Raw genomic sequence first — 25,981 nt, forward strand, 5'->3', positions numbered from 1 at the left:
TCGTTTGGACACTTGGTAGAAACACAAAATGATCAGTTTCCACTCACACCTATTGAATTGGAAACTCTGAGGATAGGGTCCAGCAATTTGGGTCTTAACAAGTCTCTTAGGAAATTCTGATGCACTCTAACATTTGAGAACCACTGGACAAGAACATTTATTCCAAAACCTGAGCATACATCAGAAACATTCAGGGCACTTAAATATTCTTGACCTGTCAGGAAGCATTTAACAGGAGGCTTGCTGTGTGCTGTTTTGGATCTGTCAGGAAACCTTTGGCCCTTATTAATTCCTGAATATTCAGGAATTAAGAGGAGAGGCATGCCTTTCCCAGGGCTGAGGAATCCAGGCATTTCCTTTGTTAGTTTCTCATTATGGTGATAAGTACCCTCTTCTCTCTTTAATAGGGATCGCCTTGTGTTTTGTAAGTCTGGAATTTTAATCTTTATTTTTGCTGAGGATAACTACCTTATAAGACAGTATGTATGCCCACACCATGTTGATTAAAACACCTTTGCTCCATCAGAGCTTTGGTCCCCGTGTCTGTCTGTCTTTCTTTCTTTCTCTCTCTATTTCTGGCTGATTCCCTGGAGCATGAAAGCCGGCTACATAACCCAGGGAATATTAGCCTCTTTCCTTCTTTCATTTTCTCATCGTCGACTCTGGACCACCAGGTTCCGGTCCATTAAAGGACCAACAAGTGGCGCCCAGTAACAGGGACTCTGGTACACGTGGATTTGGACGGAGTGACCCCAGAGGGCCTAGTGAGCCTGGTAAGTACTAAGACATGGGTCAATCGGCTGGAAAGCCCCCTCACTTTTCTACTTTACTTTATCACTTATTTAAAGTTCAGGGATTTTTGGTTTCACACCAGCAAATAGAGGCTTGCCATCAGACAGTGGCTGAATGTAACCCTTGATTCCCTGATGAAGGTAGTTTTGATTTAGAAATTTGGCATCAGGTCAAAGAGAATGTTGAATGAGCCATCAGACAAGGAAAAAATATTCTGGTAGGTTTTTGGCCCTTATGGGCTCTCACTGAAGCTGTGATTCTACCATTCCAAGGTAATTCTAGCCCTCCTGATATTTGGCAACAGGCAGAACACTTATTGCATGAATATGAATTAGACGATGAAGCCTTACAAAAGGCCCAGTTAGAATAACATGAGATATTTCAGAATTTTCCTATTAATCTTGCCCCAGTTGCTCCAAGTGCTCCTCCCCTGCCAGCGGGCACAAATCCCAAAGTCTCTAGAAACTGCTATTTCCCATACTGTACTTGAAAAAAGAAAAAAAAAAAAAAGAAAGAAAGAAAGAAAAAAGCTAAAAGACAACTAAAAAAATCACTTGCTTATGAAAATGCAAATCAAATATGTCAAAGGCTATAGTTCCAATTCATGAGACAGTGACTATTTTTGATTATCTGAAGGCTTGTCACCATATAAGATCAGAAACTCAAAAGATGTAAATGCTAGCTGAAATAATGGTTGCTGCCTTAAGAAAAAAAAAAAAATGAAGGATGCTTTATATGTGGAGATAAAAACCATTTAAAAAGGGACTGTCCTAAGAAAGCTAATAAAAAAGCCTCCAAAAATCTGCCCTCACTGCCGTAGAGAAATGCATTGGGCCAAAGAGTGTAAATCAAATTTGATATTGAAGGGAAACCTATTCTGGAAAACTCCAAGCAGGAGACCCCCCAGGTCCCCTTCAACAAAAACCAGGGGCAAATTCCATCTTTTCCCTCAAACCCTCAACATCCAGCAGTGCTGACGTCAATATACCAGCCCTAAATGACTTTCTCCTTTACCCTCAAGTAGTCCCCTCTAGAATACCTACTGGACTTTTTGGACCCCTGCCCCCACAAACCTTCTGTCTTTTAAGCGGCCGATGTAGTTTGACTTAACGGGCAGGAAGGCCAGAGGTCTCCAAATGGAGAAAATAGGCCGCAAGTGTCAGACATTTTTATCTCTCTTAAGTGGCAGGAGGAAACAAACTAGCGATATTTCTTCTTTTTTTCCTTCTCTATACAAATTTAAAAGGAGGTTTCTCTTAAAATACTGTGTTGCCATAATGACACCTGGTTTCACTTGAAGTTAACTACTCTCAAACCCTGAGTTAAGCAGTGCATTTTTCTTATGGAAATGTTTGTCTTAAGCTATGTTAATGAACTATGTATTTACCCTAGATTCTTTCTTCAAGTCGATTCTGCCTAAGACTCAGAACTGACTTGACAAACCAGTATGTTTTACTCATGCAAATTTTCTCTTAAGCTATGTTAATGAAACTGTATTTGCTTGGAAACCTGCCTTTCTTCAAGATTCATGTCAATCATTTTGTGCCCCGGGACAACTCACCTGGTGCCAAGGTTATCTCAAAATGCATGTTGTGGGCGAGGGGCCTGGTGCTATTGTCTTCAGTGTTGAGACATTCCCTTTCTCTAATTAGCAGACTGCTGATAGTTATATGACATCTGGCTAAAGACTAGCAGGGGGGCACTCTTTCTGCCCCTTCCTGATGCCTATGTCAGAAGCTTTCTCTATCTCCTTTATACTTTAATAAAACTTTATTACATATAAATCTCAATTTGAGAACACATTACAAACTTCTATGGATTTCCAGTTAGCTTTTCTAAAATATTTTGGAGAAATATCATTTCATTATCCTTCTGGTAAGCTGTGTAATTTCTTCAAAAACACTGAATTTATTATTTCTCGCATTTCTTTTATATAGATGGGACTAAAAACGCCAAAGCTTCATTCTGGTCTCTTAAACAATATAGAGTCTTTTACACTAAATTCAATTCTGCTCAACAAAATGAATTATATGCTCTTATTCAAGTTATTTGCCTACATCCTTACCCCATTAATATAGTCTCTGATTCTATATATTCAGTTTTTGTATTAAAAAATATAGAAACCTCCACCATAAACTCCTAGTTCTATTAAAACAGACAGTAGCCCTGCCTATATTTCTAGACACTTTAAACAGTTTTTACAATCTTTTTCTATTAAACATATTACAGGTATTCCTTATAATCCACAGACACAAGACATAGTCAAATGAACACATCACACACTAAAGTTACAAATAAAAAATTAAAGAAGGGGGAATACACAGGTACACTACTGTCTTCCTTATCTAAAGCAGACTTTACTAGATTCCAACATAAAATATTTTCTAAAACTATAATTATTGTTAATACAGCTTTATTTGTTTTAAATTTTAAAAACCTACCACAGGGAAATATTTTAACAAGAGCAGAAAGACATTTTGAGGAATTGAAGGACACTTCTATTCCTCTGCCCATTTGGTGCCAAGATGGGTTCAATAATCAATAGAAATCTGGGAAATTAATCTTACGGGGAAAGGGATATGCTTGTATTTCCCCAGATGGATCCAACAAACTTTTTCCTCAGAAAATTCGACCCAAGGGGGCCCCCGACATTCAAAATGGAGATGAAACAACAAGAACCTCAGGAGGAAGAAATTCCGGTACGGGTCATGGCGACTCTAAAGATCTCCAGAAAGCTCCTCCCTTGGCGACATCAACCCTATGATCTCCCCACTTGGGGACAGATAAAAACCCTTATTAATCAAGTTAAAAATCTTATTTCTCAACAGGGAATGCCTCAGAGTCCTGAAAACCTTCTTATTGCTATGCTCTGTTGGCCTGTGTGACCCTCGCTGGAGCCAGATTAACTAACTTACTCACCCACCCCCCCCCCTTTATTACAGGTCATAAAATGGATGGAGAAAAGACCGATCATATCAACCAATGACTCCACCCATATGCCCCCTCCCTGGAACCCTCACACCCTGGGGAAGAGGGAAAACTAATTAACATTTCTTTAGGCCTTCCATTGTGCCTGGGCCCAGGAAAATTATGCATAAACGATGGCCGACAAACTTGGGCTTTCGTCTTGCCTCCAAAAGAAGACTTTCAGACATTGCTGCCCCTTTTCTGTCTGTGAACCATGTTTACTACTGAAACTTTAGGGAAAGAGTTAGGGAAAGAACAAAAAACATTATGTAAAAGGTTACTAACACTATGTTGAAACATTACCATGACAAAGGACTTCTTGGCTGGCTTGACGGTGGAAAGGCATCCCCCCCTCCTCCTCGAACTGTCCTCGATAAACAAATTGGGCCTAAACAATGGGACATCGGGAAACTTGCTGCCAGCACCGAAGAACTTGAAACTTGGACTAGACATTTCACAGAGACCAGTCGTGGTCGTAGTAACTATTTCTTTCGCTATAATCAGTCATATTTTATACAGGCTTGTGTCCCACTTCCTTTTGTTATGGCCATAGGAAATTTACAATTTAATAAGACTTTACATTCTGTAACTTGTATTAATTGCCAATTTTGTGTTACTTTTGTTGAATTCAATCATAGTACCTACAACTGGGAATAAATCAAATTTCATTTACATGATAATGCCTCTCTGAATATACAGTTACTGCAAAAGAAAATCTTTGAAACTTTTTCTAAATGTCTGCCCTCTTCCACTAATTTGGAAACTTTAGCTGAACAAATTATCTGGGCTAGACCCACGAGGATGGTTTCAAAGTATTACCCGCAGAATCGGGTCTGGAACTGTAACTTTGGTGATTGTCTTGACAATTATATTTGTTGTTTATCATCGCCTTTCTATAAGGTTGATTAATACTAACCAAACTCATTTGGCCAGGACCTTTTTTTTTTTTTTAACAAATATAATAAAATAGGAGGAATTGTCAGGAAGCATTTAACAGGAGGCTTGCTGTGTGCTGTTTTGGATCTGTCAGGAAACCTTTGGCCCTTATTAATTCCTCAGGAATTAAGAGGAGAGGCACGCCTTTCCCAGGGCTGAGGAATCCAGGCATTTCCTTTGTTAGTTTCTCATTATGGTGATAAGTACCCTCTTCTCTCTTTAATAGGGATCGCCTTGTGTTTTGTAAGTCTGGAATTTTAATCTTTATCTTTGCTGAGAATAACTACCTTGTAAGACAGTACGTATGCCCACACCATGTTGATTAAAACACCTTTGCTCCATCAGAGCTTTGGTCTGCATGTCAGTCTGTCTGTCTTTCTTTCTTTCTCTCTCTATTTCTGGCTGATTCCCTGGAGCATGAAAGCCAGCTACATAACCCAGGGAATATTAGCCTCTTTCCTTCTTTCACTTTCTCATCGTCGACTCCGGACCACCAGGTTCTGGTCCATTAAAGGACCAACACTGACCCACTTCAGGTTAGGAATCAGGTAATTCCAATGCATTTGTAGAATATAAAGCTGCCAAGTCTCCTAAGTATCCTGTTTGTGCCCATTGTCATTACTTAGAGAAGGAGGGATTTATTCCTATTAGCTGCTGGTTTTAAAGGAACAGGAGAGGAGAAAGCCAGGTGCAAAGTGACCAGTGTAGTATAAAGGATAAAAGGGCATAGTAGTTAAGAGAAAGGCTGTGGGGTCCCACCGCTTGAGTTTTAAAATCCTGACACTTGCACTAATACATAAACTCTGTGATCTTAGGAAATTTAGTTAATCTGTCCCTATTGCTCAGTTTATTTGTTCATAAATTAGGTACACCAATAGTTTATTCAGGCTTCCCAGGTGCCTCAGTGGTAAAGAATCTGCCTGCAATGCAGGAGACGCAGGAGATGCAGATTTGATCCCTGAGTCAGGAAGATATCCCCTGGTGAAGGAAATGGCAACCCACTCCATTTTCTTGCTGGGACAATCCCATGGACAGAGGAGCCTGGAAGGCTATAGACTGTGGGATCTCAAAGAGCCAAACACAACTGAGCACCCACACATGCATGTGCAATAGTTTGTATTCTCTGGGATTATTGCAAAGAATGTAAAAAGATAATTCACATATGACACCAACAAGATTGACTGGTACATAGTAGGGACGTAACGAGCATTAGCTACTACTGCAATTAAAAATCACCTCCACCCCTTCAAGTAACTCCTATTCAGCTTTCAGAATTCAGGTTAAGAAATCTTTCTTCAGAAAAAGTTCTTAAGTTCTCCATTTTATATTTTATTTTTTGATTTCACTGCTCTTGTGGTTAGTAACTGAGTGTCTGTCTTCTCTGCTGGATTGTTAACTCCATGAACTCAGGGCTTTGATATGCTTAGATCTCTCTGTAACTTTGGTGCTTAGCCCAGTATTGAGGCCTAACAGGTGCTCAATTAACACTAGCTGGAAGAATACTTGAGTGAGGCAAGTTGTATACCAAAATATAGGATAAATTTTATCCATATGAATTAGTTGTGTGTATATGCTCAGACACTTAGTCATGTCTGATTATTTACAACCCCAAGAACTGTAGCCTGCCAGGCTCCTCTGTCCACGACAGCTTCCAGGCAAGAACTCTGGAGTGGGTAGCCATTTCCTTCTCCAGGGGATCTTTCCAATACAGGAATTGAACCCATGTTACTGGGTCTCCTGAGGCAGGCATATTCTTTACCACTGAGCCAGATCCTTAGGAGACATCCTTCTGGCCCTTAGAAGTTCCCATACAGATTCTTCTGGGTTGTTGAGTGAAGAGAATCTCTTTAGTTGTAGATATAGCCAATCTCTCTGGGCCTCAACCACTGGGCGTGCCCAGCACCTACACAACACTCGGGCTTCAGGAGCCCTAAGACTAAAATCCATTAAATTGGACTCTGCATGGAGAATTGTACATGGAGAGGCAAAGTAAGATAGAAAATTCTTATAATCTCCCATATAAATTAAATGAAGTACAATAGAAGTGCTTCCGAGTACTAATTTATATGGCTTCCCTGATGGCTTAGTGGTAAAGAATCCACCTGCAATGTAGGAAAGTAGAGTTTGATCCCTCGGTGGGGAAGATCCCCTAGAGAAGGAAATGGCAACCCATTCCCAGTATTTGCATGTGTGTAGATTCAGAATGTGTTGATAGCCTATTCAGAGTTTTAGAATTCATTCAAGGAAGTTTCTGTAAAAAGCTTCTTAAATCTGTATTAAGAATATATTAAGTCTATGATAAAGCTATGGAGCATGAACATTACTGCTCCATAAGAGAATCACCTTACTCAGTGGGAGGCAGCCTCTTCTTCCCTGGGAGGATTTGTTGCAGAGTGGTTACAATTATGAGTTGTGTGTTCGGGCAGGTCTGGATTTGAATTCTAGTTCTACCACCTACCAAGGATATGGCCTGATTTGAGTTGCTTAACTTCTTTCATCTCAGTTCTTGGATTGGAAAAATGAGGATGGTCATATCTATAGCATAGGACAGTGAAGATGAAATAATATCTTTTCAGCTTTCATCACAATGTCTGCTGTGGGATAAGCATTACTATACCATGAATGTTATTAAAATTCAGCTAAGAATGTGAGCAAAAGCCATAAAAATATTCTGGGGATGCCTAGAGAGGTCACATCATTCATGAATTTTACTGACAGGAAGACCTCTTTACCATTCATAAGGGTCCTTTTACTGCCGGTTAAAGAGTTACCAGTTCAAACTAGAATTAAATAGATTAGAATGGCACAAAATGTTACTAAAAAGGGCTGTCCTGAGAGTAAGAAAGGAGGTCTAACATCTTTTTAATATTGGAAAAAGAAGAGGAATATAATTAGCACAGATGATATGGAAATAATGATAGCTCTGAGCTTGACCCAAGACACTGCAATGATTTAACTGTTCATAGGATGAACCTAAGAATTCAAGAGAAAGTTAAATTGCATTTGAAGCTCAAAGGGATTTAATTATTTGCTTGAATTTACTGAAACTGTTTGAGGTGAACCCATATCCACTCACACCCAGCTTAGTGTTCTTTTCAGGACAATATGTTAATTTACAACTATGCTCTACTAGCAAAAATCACCACCACATATAAATATGATATATAGTGCAGATAATACACAGTTGTAAGCAATAAGCATGTAAGGTACTTCCTTTCCCCCAAAATATGGAAAATCCCAACTTACAATATTCATGAATGCTTCTGGGTCCACAGTGATAGTTGGCATATGTCCTGAATTCACATTCCTCTGGAACAAATGCGCCACCAGGATCAGAAGCCACATCTCGTTTCTGTATGAAACAATCCATTTTTTTGACAAGATTTTTGGCATGGTCCAACATCTGCATTTATCTCTTCCTGGTAATATAACAAATGATGCTAAAATCAGAAGAACCTCTAGGTTTAAAAACTCTTTCACATGTTTGCCAGCTATAATTTCTTCTCCAAATTCCAAAGCATATAAATAAGCTTGGTTGATAGGAACGAAAGAACATGAAGTAGAATAGACACCTCATCCAGAATGTCCCAATACCATCTGGCTCCTCCCATTCCATCACACGAATTGGTGTGTAGAAAGAACTTTCTCTGATGCAACCTGCAATTAAGTGCATTTGATGCAACCCATAAAAATCTCTGTTCACCATCAGGTAATATGAACCTTGTTGTGCTTAGCCACTCAGTTGTGTCTGACTCTTTTTGACCCCAAGGACTGTAGCCCACCAAGCTCCTCTGTCCACGGAGATTCTCCAGGCAAGAATACTGGAGTGGGCTGTCATGCCCTCCTCCCAGGGATCTTCCCAAACCAGGGATCGAACCCAGGTCTCCTGCATTGCAGGCAGATTCTTTACCACTGAGCCATCAGGGAAGCCCAAAATGAACATAGGAAGGAAGCATCATTTTCTTTTTACCTAGTTCTTTAAAAAAATTTTTTTATTGGAATAAAGTTGATTTATAGTGTTGTGTTAGTTTCAGATGTACAGCAAAGTGGATCTGTTATACATATACATATATCCCCTCTTTTTTAGATTTTTCCCTCCATATTGGTCATTACAGAGTATTGAGTAGAATTCCCTGTGTTATACAGTAGGCCCTTATTAGTTATCTATTTTATATTTATGTATAGTAATGTGTATACATTAATACCAATATTCCAATTTCTTTCCCTTTACCCCTTTGTAACCATAAGTTTATTTTCTGCATCTGTCTTTCTGTTTCATAGATAAGACAAGTATATGATATCACTTATATGTGGAAACTGAAAAAAAAGTACAAATGAACTTTTTCTTATTTATCTTACCTTTCTTTTTTTAAGTAGAAAGATATGAAGTCTGCAGAAAACTTTATAACCCTAATTTAGAGTCACATTCTAGGACTTTAGTGATCACTGTCCTTTGGTTGAAGGTCAATGTAGTGATAAGCATTTTTACTTAAAATGTGGAAAAATTTTTAGGATATTTTCTATTTTCAGTGATGGGTAAAAACATTGATTGAAAGACTGAATCCTCTATGTTTAGATCATTTCTAGCTAGCTCAACTAAATAGATGACAAGTTTTATTTGGGGTTGTAATCACTAGTTAATAGCTGAGAGATTAATTTGATGGACACCTGTTAATTAAATCATCTGCAATAACTAAAGTGAGTTGCAGGCTAGTTATTTTCATGAACTGAATGTCTCAGTTTAATCAACTGTTTGAGCAATGCCTTGGCCGACTAATATTTAAGCAAATCAGAATAGTCTTACTGTCATTGTAAGTAAAGAATGTGTTAGAATTTAAGAAAAAATACTGTTTAAAGTAAAATATTTCTCTGCTTTTACATCAAATCTTCAGAACTGAGGTACCAGCAGCCACACGAAATGAGAGACTTTTGGAATGTGGTTGGTGAAGCAACTAAAGCTGAAACAGGAATGGTGAGTCTGTGAATAAATACCCACCCATACTTTCAACCTCACCCACTCTGGGCTGCATGGCATAGACATGAAAAAGTGAGCTTGCAGCTCTTATCTGTACCAATCTCAACATCTCCACCACTAAAGAGCTGATGTGTGCTAAGAGTATGCTTTGACCTATTTTAAGAGAGCCAATAGATTATAACACTGGAAACAGTGAGAGACTTCATTTTTTTAGGCTCCAAAATCACTGCAGATGGTGATTGCAGCTATGAAATTAAATTTTCAGCCATTAAATTTCCTTGAAAGGAAAGTTATGACAAACCTAGATAGCATATTAAAAAGCAGAGACACTACTTTGCCAGCAAAGGTCCATCTAGTCAAAGCTATGGTTTTTCCAGTAGTCATATATGGATGTGAAAGTTGGACTATAAAGAAAGATGAGCACTGAAGAATTGATGCTTTTGAACTGTGGTGTTGGAGAAGACTCTCGAGAGTCCCTTGGACAGCAAGGAGATCCAACCAGTCCATCCTGAAGATCAGACCTGGGTGTTCATTGGAAGGACTGACACTGAAGCTGAAACGCCAATACTTTGGCTACCTGATGTGAAGAGCTGACTCATTCGAAAAGACCCTGATGCTGGGAAAAATTGAGAGCAGGAGGAGAAGGGGACGACAGAGGATGAAATGGTTGGATGGCATCAACGACTCAACAGACATGAGTTTGCGTAAACTCCGGGAGTTGGTGATGGGCAGGGAGGCCTGGCGTTCTGTGGTCCGTGGGGTTGCAGAGTCAGACACGACTGAGCGACTGAACTGAACTGAAGAGAGCGGAGAGTAGGTGCCCAGCGCCGCAGAGCCCAAGTCCTCAGTGCCCACTGAGCTCACGCTGAAGTTATGCAGAATAAAATTTTGGAAAAGAACTTGGGTTCCCACTGTTGACACTTTAGGATTTTAAAATGTCATTCAGCCAGATATATACACACTGGGTGCATGCTAAGTCACTTCAGTTGTGTCTGACTCTGTGACCCTATGGACTACAGCCCACCAGGCTCCTCTGTCCATGATATTCTCCAGGCAAGAATCCTGGAGTGGGTAACCATGCCCTCCTCTGGGGATCTCCCCATCCCAAGGATTGAACTCCTGTCTCCTGCACTGCAAATGGATTTTTTTTTTTTTTTTTACCACTGAGCTACTGGGGAAGCCCCATATACACACAACTATATATAAAATAGGTAAACAGCAAGGACCTACTGTATAGCACAGAATGCTATCTTCACTATCTTGTAATTATCTAAAATGGAAAAGAATCTGGAAAAGAATCGAAAAATCTGAATCCACTTTGTTGACTGTCCATTTGAACAGTCCACTTTGCTGTACACTTGAAAATAACACAACACTGTAAACTAATTTTCAAAGAGTAATACAGTCAGAAGGAAGCAGACTCTCATTCAGCCCTGTCATTTTCATTTGGGAAAATATGCTAAAAAGCCTTGCCCAACATTACCTAGCTAGACTGTGGCAAGGTCAGAAATAAAATTTAGGTGTTTTAATTCATCATTGAGGATTATTAATACATGGGGAAAAAATGTAGCATTTCAATGTTCCCCACTGAAGGACAAAATTGCATCTACTATCAAAAGCAATTATATCAAACTCTATGAATTGTCTCTTTAAAAGTTCTCTCTAGTTTTAAAACTCAAAATGACTCTCAATAACTTTAAAACTCAAAATGACTCTCATTATAAATTTGGGATGTATCTTCCATTGTTCCAATATATTCAGATAAGATCAACTCTCACATAATATACATGTGAATACTGTATAGACTTATAAATGAAAGAATTGATACCAAAAACTGATTCATTTTGGAAAGAAAACCCTATGTTTTTGGTAGTGGGACCACTTTCCCCCAACACTACCTCTTTTTCAACCTTTAGAAACTGTTCCCTCCTTTGTATGAGCATAATGTAGAGAAGACAGAGTTCAATTCAGCTTATCAAATTCTTGGGTGACTTTATGAGCTCACAACCGTCATTTTGGAAGCAAGAAAGTGACAGGCAAAGTCCAGCTCAAAGAGCTGCATTTTGAACAAATGTGAAATAATTATAATTATTCTCCACTGCAGAATTTTAAGAATGCCCTTAACACCTGAGCAATCCACAGCTCATGGAAAGTATCAGCAGCATCACAAAATGAGCCAATGTGACCTCCCACTTGGAACTGTTTATTTTGAGAGGTTTATCTTTAGAGGTTTCCATCAAGGAACTCTGATCTTTTTAAATACCTTTTTTTTTTTTTTTTTTTTTTTTACCATCTCAACACATAAAGAAGGATGATATGAAGTACCCTGACACCTTGAAACTAAGGAAATACATTCCCCCTAGTGTATACAACCTATAAATCAATTAAATATCAAAATTATATAAAAAGCAACAGGTCAAATAGGAGACAGGTTAAGGAAAAACTAAGAAAAAAGCGAATAGAAGGTGATTACCTATAGATGTTCTATGTGTAAAAATTATGAAAATGATTAGTTAAACAAAACAGAACCCCCTTACACCCCACAAACACACACACATGCCAGTAACATAAGAGTGTAAAAAACAGAACACCAGGAGCGAATTCCTTTCTTCTATTTGAGTTGCAATTTAAAGGGCTCTCAAGCACTGCTTTCCCCCAAAGTTGAGCAGAGTTTTATTAAAATAATTCATTCAGGTTCTATGATCCAAGACCCCAAGTCCAGTGAAGGCTATACCACGAAATGCGCCTGAAGGCCCAAGTCAGTGCTCTTGTCAGGATCACGCTATGATCAAATGACCAAAGCTCTTGTGCAAACGGATACCCTACTCATTCTTTCAATGTGAGTTATCTCACAACAGACTCTGGGCCACCTGGCAAATGCTCTTTTGGTTTATCTGCCCTCCCATTTGTCAGACATAGCTGAAAATGTATAATTCTCATTTTGAGGTCAATCACTATCTCTCAGTTGCGTTAATCCCGGGTGGTACAATGGTAAAGAATCCACCTGCCAATGCAGGAGACACAAGAGACAAGGGTTTGATTCTTGAGTTGGGAAGATCCCCTGGAGGAGGGCATGGCAACCCACTCCAGTATTCCTCCCTGGAGAATCCCATGGACAGAGGAGCCTTGTGGGCTACAGTCCCTGGGTCACAAAGAGTCGGATATGACTGAGCATGCACAAGATCCAAGTATCTCTCAGCTGCATGAATCAATATGTGATGATTCTTTTCTTATAAATTGTTTTATTTTAAAATAAAGCTATTAAACTCTAAAATTAGTTGTAGTTAACTTTAAAAAAATTTAGAGGGACTTCCCTGGTGGTCCAATGGCTGACTGCACTACAAATGCAGGGAGGCTGGGCTTGATCCCTGGTTAGGGAACTAGATCCTGCATGCTATAACTGAAGATCCCTCATGCCTCAAAGAAGATAGAAGATTCTGAGGGCTGCAACTAAGATCTGGCACATCCAAATAAACAAACATCTAAATTTTTTTTTAATTTTGGGGAAAATATTTTAAACATTATTTAAACAGCAGAATGTACTTAGGTTTATACTTACGCACAAGGAAAATTAGAAGGTTTAAAAGTAATGGTACAATATTGAGGTTGTTGGTATTATAGAAGGTATAATCTGTTTAGGTGAGTTCATACATATTCATACCCTAAACTTATCAACTGATGAAGTTCTAGAGAATTTGAGAATCTACAGTACCAGTCCATTAACATCATGTTTCTTGGAACTTATCCCTTTCTTCTAGGTTATCCAATTTGTTGACATGTAATTGTTCATATTGGTTTCATTGAATCCTTTGTATTTCTGTGGTACCAGCTATAGTGTTGCCTTTTTAAATTTCTAGATGAATTTATTGAGTTATCTCTCCATTTTTTTTAGTCTAGTAAAAGTTGGTCAATTTTGATTTTCTACTCAAAAAATTAATTCATTGCTTTATCAATCTTTTCTATTGTTTTCTTGTTACAGTTTTAACATGTCTTGGAGAAGGTCATTTGGAATAAAAATTTTGAGGTGAGATGCCTCCAAATTTGTCCCAGGTTTGGGAATTTCTCTTTGTTTTCCAGGACTCCAGTGATGTGTACATTGTTTCTGTTTCAGCTCCAAAATTTCTGTTTGCTTTTTTAATGTTTTCTATCTCCTTGTTGAAGTTATCATTTTATTCTTGTTTTCTCTCTTTCTTCATTCTATTTTTTGGCTGTTCTGAGTCTTCACTGTAGTGCATGGGCTTCTCTAGCTCTGATGTGGGTTCAGTTGCCTCACAGCATGTGGGATATTAGTTCCTTGGTGAGGGATCAAATCTGAGTCCCCTGAATTGGAAGGTAGATTCTTAACCGCTGGAGCCCCTGGGAGATCCCATATTGTTTTCTCAATACCATTCAGTTATTTATTTGTGTTCTCCTTTGGCTGAGTATCCTTAGAGCAATTATTTATAATTGTTGTTGGGGAATTCCTGGGTCTCCATTTCTTTGGGGGAGTTACTGGAGGTTTACTGTATCCCTCATTCTTCATGACCCCTAAAGCCTTGTATTGGTGTCTGTATTTGGAGACAGTCATCTCTTCCAGACTTCATGATCTGATTTTGGTAAAGGAAGACTTTTACTGTGAGTGGGGACATGCTGAGGTGTGCCATGACCTCAGAGCTAGTTGTGTAGGGCACCAAGGGCAGGCGTGTGCGGAATGTGTGAGGAATGACGTCTCTTGGGCTCAGGTTGCTAGGATCCATAGCATGGACAACTGCGTGATCCCGGGTGAGTGTTGCAGTGTTGCACTCCGCTGTGACTGCATGGCCTTTCAGAGCCCTCAAAAAGTGCCTGGAGCGCCTGCAGGTCCAGCAGTTACGGACTGAGACAGGCAACAGTGGTGTCTGGAGAGGAGGCTGAGCACACAGCTGGCTGCGGGGGCCAGCTGCTGGTGCCTGTGTAGTGGCTGGGACTGATTGCAGACGTTCAGGTGGTGGTGGGGGCTAGGGAGGCAGCAAGAGCCGGCCCAATTAGGGGCGCACAGTGGTTCTCCGGTGGAGTTGTGGCCCTCTGCGCTCTGATTTGATATTTGTAAGGTAAACCAGAATTTCTTCATCAACTAGTGAAACTATGAGATATCTGATAAAGAAAGCAGCAATTTTATTCCCCACAGACTGGTCCAAGTGTAAGTCCCAACTCCGTTTGGTCCTGGTCCTGTGATATTTTTTATTTTTTTGGCCACACCATTCATCCATTTGTCATGTGGGATCTAGTTCCCTGAACAGGGATTGAACCTTCACCTCCTTCAGTGAAAGCTTGGAATCTTAACCAATGGACCACCAGGGAAATCACATGGCCCTGTGATATTTGTTAAACCTCTCAATCTCTCAGAGTCTCAGTAAAAATGAGATGCTAGTAGGATAAATGGGGAAATGTATGCAAATTGAATAAGCATGGAGTATCTGCTTAGGGAACTGTCTTTCCTGTCTCTTTTTCTTTTCCTTGAAGGATTCTGTGACATGGACTCAAGCTTAGTGGCTTGTTTTCAAATTTCTTTCTAAATCAGAATTAAGGCATAGGTTGTTAGAGCCAAAATTGCACATTTCTGAAATCATTTCATTCAATCTTATCACTTTAATTTAAAAATTATATAGTATGCACAATACATATTTGTGGTGAAACTTAAAACACTGTGAAACACATAGGATGAGATGTACATCCTGCTTTTCTTCCTGGAATTAATTCCTACTGATCATTTGATGTGTATATTTTAAGACACTTTTTATAAGTTTACATATATGCATAGTTATGTTGATAATTATTACATACACATAACATTATTTACATGAATAAACAAATTTATTTACATACACGTGTATATTTACATATTTATATACAGCTCTGGGAGTCTCTGTCATATAAAAGGTTTTTTCACGTCAATATTTTAAATTATCTCATTCAATGTAAATGTTGCATAAAGCTACCTTTTATGGCTGGATGGCATTGCCAACTAGACGGACATGAATTTGAGCAAGCTCCAGGAATTGGTGATGAACAGGGAAGCCTGGCATACTGCAGTCCATGGGGTTGCAAAGAGTTGGACATGACTGAGCGACTGAACTGACTGACATTGTATGTATCAAGATAGTGTTGTGCCAAATATTCCTTGTTGATGGCTTACAGCTTGTTTGTAATGTTTTGTTATTATAAATAATACCATGCAATTACCCTTGTATGTATATACATATATATATATATATATATATATATATATGTATATCTATAGTGAGCACATATGAGAGTATTTTTATAGAAAAGATTTATAGATGTAAATACTGGGTCAAAGTACACTATCTACATTTCCATAGCTACTGCTTAGTTGCCTTCAAGAGACCAAATTAACGTTAAGTTCTCCTAACAGGACATGAACATGATTGTTTCTCCACATCTTCCTTTATCCATTCTGCACCTTGTATATCTTTTTAATTTTGCCAGTATGAAGGGATCAAGACATCTCATTGTAATTTTAGTTTGCATTTTTTTTCTTTCTTTTTCTTTTTTGGCCACATTACAGTTTATGGGACCTTGGTTCCCTGACCAGGGATTGAGCCCAGACCCTTGGCACTGAGTCCTAATCACTGGGCCACCACCAGGGAACTCCTCCATTGGCTTAAGTTATAATGAAACTGAGGCTTTTTTTTTTTTTCTATCATCACGGTAGATTTAATGCATCTATAACTAAGGAGAGAAAATTTAGTATGGATATAAAATTTTTGAACACAATTAGTATACTTGTTCTTTTTTGGGTGAAAATAATAAATGCCATCTTTTTTGTCCATAATGCAGTATCATTTATATAAATTAAAAAATCTTTTTATTGGAGTATAGTTGACTTACAGTGTTGTGTTAGTTTCAGGTGTACAACAACACGAATCAGTTACACATATACAAATAGCCATTCTTTTTTTAAATATATTCTTTTCCCACATAGGCCATTACAGCATATTGAATAGAGTTCTCTGTGCTATTACTAGTTATCTATCTTATATATAGTAGTATGTGTATATATATATCAATTCCATGAAAATGAGACTTTTAAAATGCTTTGGCTATTTGATTTTTTTTATGAATTGCTTTTGCAAATTATTAGCTTGTTTTCTCTGTGTTTTTCAATTTGTCTGGGCTTTTCATTTTCTATGAATATTGGTCATCAGTTTTTTATGTATATTACACATATTTTCTCTTTTAAAATTTTCAATTGCAGTACCTTTCTTTAGTTATTAATTCATCATGTAGAAGATATTGTGAGTTAAGTCTCTTGAGGTCTTCACTTTGGGTTTCTGGATTTTCTGAATTTCAACATATTTCATATTCTTTTCAATATTTTCACAATATTTTTTTCTTAGAACTCTGAACCATTTGAAATTTACTTTTCAGTATGAGTAGATATATTTAATGTGTATTTTTTTCTAAATAGTTATTTAATTTACCCAGTATCAATTATCATATAGTCTTCTCTGATTCCACTACTATAAAAGCCACTCTTACTCTTTCACCTTATATCACAAAATCCTGAAGCTTCTAAGCTTAGCATGATTTTCCTAGAGCAATTCTTGTCAGAGGGTAATGATTTCATCTCGCAAGGAAGCTTTGGCAGTGTCTAGAGACAATTTTGGATGTCACCACTGTAGGAATCTTACTCTAGTGGTAGAGGCCAGGGATGCTGCTAAGCATCTGACAGTGAGTGCACAGGGTGATCCCCAAAGAATATCCCAACCCCAACTGTCAATAATGCTGAGGTTGAGAAATCTTGGCCTAGAGTCATCACAGTGCTGTTTAGTTGCTAAGTCACATCAGACTTAGCAACTCCATGGACTGTAGCCTATCAGGCTCCTCTTTCCATTGGATTTCCCAGATAAGAATGCTGTGGGTTGCCATATCCTTTTCCAGGGGGGATCTTCTTGAGTCAGAGATCAAATCTGCATCTTCTGCATTGGCAGGCAGATTCTTTACCAATGAGCCACGTGGGAAGCCCACAGAGTCATCGCAGTATATGAATATAAGCCTGAAAAGAGTCCTGCTTAGAAAAGGTGTGTGAACATATTTTTAAAATCAGCGTTTAAAACTATTGTTGTTTTGTATCTGTTGACAAATCCTCTGAGAGTTGTTTTGCAAATGAGCTTGTCACCACGATTTAGTACCTGTTTTGCAGGCAAGAAAAACAAAAGACCTTTTCTCATTGTCATTTCTATGCAATGTTCCCTATTCTCATAACTAAAATATATTTTTTTATGCTCACCAACTGTAGAACACCATGTTTTATCCTCTGGATGACAAATACACATATTGACTGTGTGTTCATTTCAAAGCACTGGCTTTTACTGGTCAGGTGGGGACCAAGTTTTCAAACCTAATGTCACCTCTCATATGCAAGAAAATCAGACTGAGAATCATTTGATTGATGAGGCTGGTTTCAGTTCCCACCCTAAACCAATTGAAGCAGGGTATCTGGGCTTGGGGTCCAGGCATCAGTATTTTTATCACATGAACCAGTTTGTCTGAGGAAGACTGGGGTTTGGGGGTCGCTGTCTTGCAGCACTCACAGACATCCTGCCTGCAGGAGGAGAAACTTTAATCTCTGTGCAGCAAATTGTTCCAGCCTTGTTCCTTCCCCAGAGATGAATTTGGTTCCAGATAGTGAGATAAGACTGGGGGCTTCCAGGGCTAAAGATTTTCCTTGTACTCACCAGCATAAAAAATGTAGTAAAATGATGATTCATAATGACTCACAATTTCTTTGAGTTTTTAAAATGTGTAAGGAGAAATCATAGGGTTGAAGAAACAAAAATGACAGCTAATGATAGTTTATTAGCTTCCTTTCATCTCAAGGTTGATTTAAACATTAATTATCATAAAACTGGACTGCACTTAAAAATTATAGTAAAGCCTAGGGAACAAGAGTATGAAGATTTGGTCTGAATGATGCTAGGTAGAAAACACCATGGATCACCTAAGTACACCCATTGGGACATCTTGCAAATAGTCTGATCAACTAAACTTTCCATGGTTTATTGAGATGTTTAGCATTTATGGCTACCCAGTCCCAGAGATAAAACAGCTCTGAAACAGCAATGACAGGGCTGAATTTCAAAAATTGCTTCAACAATAGTGAAAGAATTTTCTTAAGTACATTTAACAATAAGGGGAAAGTTATCTTGAATTCTTTAAATCTTGGCATTCCCAATTTTTCAGCTTTTAATAGATTCATTATATTAATTATCAAAATGATTTTTTGAAGAACATGTCAAAAAACAGAAAATTTGCAATAAATTGACAAAAAAATTCTGGTATATCTTTCCAACAGGGAATATATAGCCTATTCTTAATCACATTAATACAGAACAAATGAAATATATCAAAACAAACAATAACAAATCCAGAAACTTCATGTAAACAATTTTAAAACAATGCCCTTAAAGACATAGAAGAAAAACAATTTTTTTCTGCTCTTTCAAATCTATACTATACCTAATGAAGGATGGTATAATTGAGGATCATAAAAGACTCTAGCTGTGATTGAGTTGCTTTAAACATTTTTTTTTCAGGGCCATTGAAGGGGTAAGTGTGAGAATGTGTAGGTTTGGTTATGAAGCCTAGAAACACCAACTGAAGCCTCAGGTCACAGGGGCACCTTGCAGAGAGTGTGGGACTCTCTGGAAGGGCCAGTCAACGGTAGTGGAATCCAACAGACCTGGGTTTAAATCCCAACTCTGCCTCTCACCAACTATGGACCCCTGGACAATTTTCTGATTTCCTTTCTTCTTACCTATAAATTGATAGCAATAATAACACCTTTTTTGCATCATTATTGTAAAGTTTAAGCAAAATATGTGTGTGAGGTGCACAGCATGATGCCTGGTACTCAGAGGCTACCTAATAAGTTGTTATTTATTGTTCTTAACCTTATTTCTAGGATTATGTTCAATTTGCCAGGCTTGAGGTGGAGAAGACTGGAAATAAGGCTGATTACTTGGAAATTCTCTACCTCATACTTTAATATATACATAGAACCTGGAATGGGCAACCCCAACAACAAGCCATGCTCTTTAGCTGGCAGAATTTGCTGTATGAGGTTTAGGCAAAGCCAGTTGGACTGGCCAGGCTCCTCCGGGTGTCATGGGCTTTGCCATGACAGCACCTAGCAAGCAAGGAATTTGGAAGTTCTCCATCTAATAACCCGTGTGGACAGCCAAAGTAGAAATTTACTTTAAGGCTACATAATCTGGTTGCCTGTAGCAATGAAAATATCAAATTTATTATTAGCTGTGTGTGTACCTTGCACAAACCTTTTCTGAAACAGGCAAAGACTTTTAAAAGACCTTCCACATTTTGCCCTACTGGGGATTGTCCATCTGCAACACATTTCTGGAACCTGAAAACACTGACTCTGAACGTGTTTATGTGTGGCATGCCAAGTGGCTTCAGTCGTGTCTGACTCTTTGTGACCCTGTGGACTGTGGCCTGCCAGGCTCTTCTGTCCATGGAATTCTCCAGGCAAGAATACTGGAGAGGGTTGCCATGCCCTCCTCCAGGGATCTTCCCAGCCCAGAGATCAAAACTGCATCTCTTGAGCCTCCTGCATTGGCAGGTGGGTTCTTTACCACTAGTGCCACCTATGAAGCCCAGAAGTTTTTATAAATTCATCTAAATACCCTTAAAAAATTTCCTTACTTATTTTTTCCCCTTTAAGAAGTTCCAGAGCATCTTTTTCTGCCCTCTTCTTTCTCCAGTAGATAGTCAAGTGAGGAGAAAGACAAGCATATTCTCTTGCTTATAATACAAAATATGAAATAAAAAAGTTTTTCTTTCTCTTTCGTCCCAAAAGGTTATCGCTTATTTTCCTCTTTTATTTACCTAAATGTGCAATTCATTCTCTTTAAAAGAGATTTTTTTCCCAATATAAATTTTTATAACTCTCTGATGGGAAATCTGGCAATAAGTATTAAAAATTATTCTTAATTCAGAAATTTATTTCCAGGAACCAGCAATAGTGAACAAAAATATTTTCAAGGAGCAGGGTGAAAAGTTGGAAACAGCAAAAATAGCCACATGAGTGAAATGGTTACAGAAATTCTACTTTATCCTTTCAACCCAATACTATTCTGTTACTACAAAAATATTATAAATGTTTTATCATAGCTAATGCAAACATGTTTTTGTTTTAATGGGGAAGAATGAAGGCTACTACACAGTATTTATTGGCTATTTTTTAAGTTATAAGCAGACATGAGGAGAAATGGGGCCAGAGAAAAATCTATCAAAATATTAAAAAGGAGTTTTCTCTGGGGAGGGAGTTCAGTTACTGGTTATTTATTAATTTTTTTGTTAGCTTTTCTCTATGTTTAAAAAAATGTCTGTCAACAAATTTTACTTTTGCAATGATACAAGAACACAGTTATTTTTTTCAAACTTGAGAAATTCCCAAGCCTATTTTAATCTAATAGAAAGGCAGTGTCATTTAGGAGCAAGAAGAACTATAGCTGTGACCTACCTCAGCACAACGTCCATTCGCTGAAGGTTCTGGAATGCTGTCTCCTCAGCTCAGACACTGCAGTATAAAGGGAGGTTGAAGTAGAAGAGCAAGCAGTATACCGACCACACAAAGCTTCTTACCCTATAATCGGCCATCGTTCTAGTAACCAGCTTCACTGCCTCAGGCCTAAATTCTTCTGCAGTTGCTTTTATCTGTGGCTACCCTTTTCTCTGACGCCCTGGTGGAATTCATTAGGCAGTTTTCCCCAAGTGCAAATGTACAAGACTGGGCTATGGAAGATTTTAGCTGATATATGTGCATGGTATTAAATAATGTTGTATCACTTGATATGAGAATTAGTCTCTGTATTAGTTTCCTATTGCTTCTGTAACAAATTACCACAAACCTGTCCTGCTCTTAGTTGCTCAGTTGTGTCTGACTCTTTTAGACCCCATGGACTGTAGCCTGCCAGGCTCCTCTGTCCACAGGATTTCTCGAGGCAAGAATACTGGAGTGAGTTGCCATGCCTTCCTCCAGGGGATCTCCCCACCCAGGGATTGTACCCAGGAATCCTTCATTGCAGGCAAATTTTTTCCATCTGAGCTGCCAGGGAAGTTCATCATATAAGTTTATTCTCTTATAGTCTGAAGGTTAGAAATCTAAGTTGGAGGGGTTGATCCGGTTGTATTCTTTCTGGAGACTTCCCTGCCTTTTCCTGATTCTAGAGACTTCCTGCATTCCTTGGCTCCTGGTGTATCACATCAATTCTGGTTGTTCCATTTTCATAGATCCCTTTTTTGACTTTGATCTTCTTGCCTCCCTCTTATAAGGACCCTTGTGATTACATTGGACCTATGCAGATAACCTAGAATAAACTCTCCACCTCAAGTATCTTAACTTAATCACATCTCTAAATTTTCTCTTGATATATAAGGTAACATCTTCACAGGTTTCTGGGATTAGGACATGGACATCTTTCAGCAGGGGGTGGGGGGCATTATTCACATTATTCATCCTACCATATTCTCTCTATATAATTTCTTTCGCTCTTTTGAGTGCATCAAGAAGAAAGTATAAATTTGGTTTATGGCTCTTTTTCTAACACTTGTTAACTTCTCTTTCAAACGAAGAGCCCATATTGAACGAAAACAAGGCAGTTCCGAAACTCAAGTGTCCTGAATAGTAATCAGTTTTATTCTCAATCATCTCCTTTTCACTGTTGCTATGTTTATGCATGCGCAGTCTGACTCTATGTGATCCCATGGACCGTAACCCACCAAGCTCCTCTGTCCACAGGATTTTCCCAGCAATACTGGAGTGGGTTGTCATGCTCTCCTCCAGGGGATCTTCTTGACCCAGGGATTGAACCCAAGTCTCCTGCCATCTCCTGCATCGCAGGTGTCTCCTTTACTGCTGACCCACCAGGGAAGCCATATTATGTTTCTGGTTATCCTCAAATTTTAGCAAATAATATTTTCCCCTCTCATTTACAGTAATTATAGGAAGTTTAGTTTAAAAAGTTATTTAATTAAATAGGCAAATTGATTTTGAGGCTTTTAAATAAGTAGCACTAAAGGTGACATACAGATGGGGCAAATATTGTGAATGAGGAATGTTAGCTAACTTTGATGAAGCTTATGGAGGGCACATAGGATTCCAAACAAATTAACTTTCAGTTCAGCTGAGAACTGGTTTGGTTAGGAGAACAGTTGGCACACAAAAAATCCCTGGTGCTTTTATGTATACTTTATATGTGCATGCTGTGCATGTTCTGCCCGTAGTCCGAATCCCCGATCGGGAAAGAAGACTCCTCGAGACAATGCAACTTGCAATAGGGGAATTTATTACTGACTCGAGCCAGGGCCTCCCGCCCTCACCAAGGGTGTGAGGACGAAAAGGTCCCGAGCCCCAGTTCTCTCGGGTATTTATTGGGTACAATTATTCAAATGTAAGCAGCAGGTAGTTGGCGCAAGCGGATTGGTTACACAGTAGGTAGTTGGTGCAAATGGATTGGTTACACAGTTGCAAGGCAATTTTTGTTGGCCCAATCCTTCGTTGGCTTTCAGCTTTCCCCTGATAGGTTCCCTTTTTCTTGCTAGGCACATGTTGATTGGCTGGCTCCAGGTGGCCTGATAATTATGTTACCCCGGGAAACCAGGCCTACTCCTAATCTAGGCTGCCTGTCATGGCGTTAGCCATGACAGCCTCACAGTGCATGCTAAGTAGCTTCCATCATGTCTGACTCTTTGCAGCTCCGTGGACTGTAGCCTGCCAGTCTACTCCGTCCATGGGATTCTCCTGGTAAGAATACTGGGGTGGGTTTCCATGCCCTCCTCCAGGGGATCTTCCTGATCCAGGGGTCAAACCTGTGTCTCTGGCACCTCCCGCATTGGCAGGTGGATTCTTTACCACTAGCGCCACCTGGAAAGCCCCATACTTTATATAATGCTTTTAGTGATTGTACCGCACAATTGCACTCATCTCACACGCTAGTAAAGTAATGCTCAAAATTCTCCAAGCCAGGTTTCAGCAATATGTGAACCGTGAACTTCCAGATGTTCAAGCTGGTTTTAGAAAAGGCAGAGGAACCAGAAATCAAATTGCCAACATCTGCTGGATCATCAAAAAAGCAAGAGAGTTCCAGAAAAACATCTATTTCTCCTTTATAGACTATGCCAAAGCCTTTGACTGTGTGGATCACAATAAACTGCAGAAAACTCTGAAGTTATGACCAACCTAGACAGCATATTAAAAAGCAGAGACATTACTTTGTCAACAAAGGTCCGTCTAGTCAAAGCTATGGTTTTTCCAGTGGTCATGTATGGATATGAGTGTTGGACTGTAAAGAAAGCTGAGCACTGAAGAATTGATGCTTTTGAACTGTGGTCTGGAGAAGACTCTTGAGAGTCCTTTGGACTGCAAGGAGATCCAACCAGTCCATCCTAAAGGAGATCAGCCTTGTGTATTCATTGGAGGGACTGATGTTGAAGCTGAAACTCCAGTATTTTGGCCACCTGATGCAAAGAGCTGACTCATTTGAGAAGACCCTGATGCTGGTAAAGATTGAGGGCAGACGGAGAAGGGGACAACAGAAGATGAGATGGTTGGATGGCATCACCGACTCGATGGACATGGGTTTGGGTGGACTCTGGGAGTTGGTGATGGACAGGGAGGCCTGGCATGCTGCAGTTCATGGGGTTACAAAAAGTCGGACCTGACTGAGTGACTGAACTGAGCTGAACTGATGCTGGCAAAGATTGAGGGCAGGAGGAGAAGGGGACAACAGAAGATGAGATGTTTGGATGGCATCACCGACTCAATGGACATGAGTTTGGGTAACTCCGAGAGTTGGTGATGGACAGGGAGGTTTGGCATGCTGCGATTCATGGGGTTACACAGAGCCAGAGCTGACTGAGCAAATGAACTGAACTGAACCATACTATTTTCATCATTATTATTTGTATTTGGGTTGGCTCTGTAGGAGGTATGATGATACTGATGAGATTTTTGTTTGTTTTATTTTAAAAGTGACTGAAGTTTTGATGGGACTAAAGTCCTGTTACATGTTGACATTGGCTAGGACAAGTATTTCTTAACCTATCAAAAATACCAACAATCTGTTTGCATTCTACCCCAAAGCACTTAAATCACACAGAACTCTAAAATGTAATGAGAATCACATCAATGTTTTGTAATCATGGGCAGAGAATTGTCTAGTTAAGTCAGTGGAAGCTTTTAGAGAACTGACATTTCCCCTTAGGTCCCTATACATGTTAGTGATGGCATCAGCATAAAATTCAGCTTTGGTTGAGCTGTTGTTGTTTAGTCGCTAAGTTGTGTCTGACTCTTTGTGACCCCATGAACTGTAGCCCGCCAGGTTCCTCTGTCCATGGGATTTCCCAGGCAAGAGTACTGGAGTCAGTTGCCATTTCTTTCTGCAGGGGATCTTCCTGACCCAGGGATCGAACCTGCATCTCCTGCATTGGGAAGCGGATTCTGTACTGCTGAGCCACCAGAGACAAGGAATTAACTCAAATTGTAATTCTACATTCTCTTTTAACCAATAATTCTGGTTCAAAGATAATTTATCTTGTAGGTACAAATGGCATTTGTATAAAGTTTAAACTGATATTTGTACAATATTTTCTACAATACTGTGTGTAATTATTACAAAAAAATCCTACTTCATCATAATCTCTATTGATGAATTTCCATGTAACCTTTAATAATGTTCCATGTGAGCTGATGGAGAATGATTTCCAAGAGATAGTAAGTGATTATAGCAAGACATGGTAAAGAATGTACAATATGGTACCAAAAGGAGAAGAAACTAAATGGGTATCTGTGGATTCATTTGAATAAGCATACCATAATCTGTAGAAAGACACACAAAAATATTGCTAAGAATTAGGTGTCTTTGAAGGAAAGAGTGTATGATAAGGAATTGGGAGAAAGAGAAAAACTTACCTTTTATTCCCTATTTTTATCTTTCAGATTTTGTGCCTATGTATGGTAGAATGGAGTATCTTCCCCAATTCTTCATTCTTGTGTAATAGCATTTTATATCCACACTTTTTGGCATGTGGTTTGAAGTTTCTTCCTGTAGGTGAAGCAGACTACTCTGCACCATTGAGGTAAGGCTTGGTCCTGTGATCTGAATTAGCTGAAGGCATGTGAACAAGCAGAGGTTCAAATATTCTAGTGTGATATTCTAGTGTGATCGTTCACCCTCTTGTGTTCTTGGGATCTGTCACATGAAGGACATAATCCTGAGGGCTGCTAGTTCCAGAATGAAGAGAAGGTAT

The 25,981-nt window shown here is 39.0% G+C and overlaps 1 protein-coding gene across 3 annotated transcripts in view; it reads right to left on the reverse strand.

The window, feature by feature from the left end:
- The window catches only part of LIPM (lipase family member M), a 36,533-nt gene extending 15,255 nt beyond the window's left edge, over window positions 1-21,278 (reverse strand). Inside the window, exons 1-2 of one of the 3 annotated variants that reach the window (XM_043476881.1) lie at window positions 21,195-21,278; window positions 7,942-8,114 (exon numbers count right to left, since the gene is read on the reverse strand). In XM_043476881.1, the coding sequence (XP_043332816.1) occupies window positions 7,942-8,088 (147 nt within the window). In that variant the 5' untranslated portion in view covers window positions 8,089-8,114; window positions 21,195-21,278. Of the gene's footprint in view, window positions 1-7,941; window positions 8,259-21,194 lie in introns of those variants that run through there. The other 2 variants (XM_043476882.1, XM_043476880.1) reach the window with 2 other exon arrangements.
- Between the last annotated feature and the right edge of the window lie 4,703 nt (window positions 21,279-25,981).

The sequence above is a fragment of the Cervus canadensis genome, chromosome 8 (assembly GCF_019320065.1).
Source record: "Cervus canadensis isolate Bull #8, Minnesota chromosome 8, ASM1932006v1, whole genome shotgun sequence".
Classification (NCBI taxonomy): Eukaryota; Metazoa; Chordata; class Mammalia; order Artiodactyla; family Cervidae; genus Cervus; species Cervus canadensis.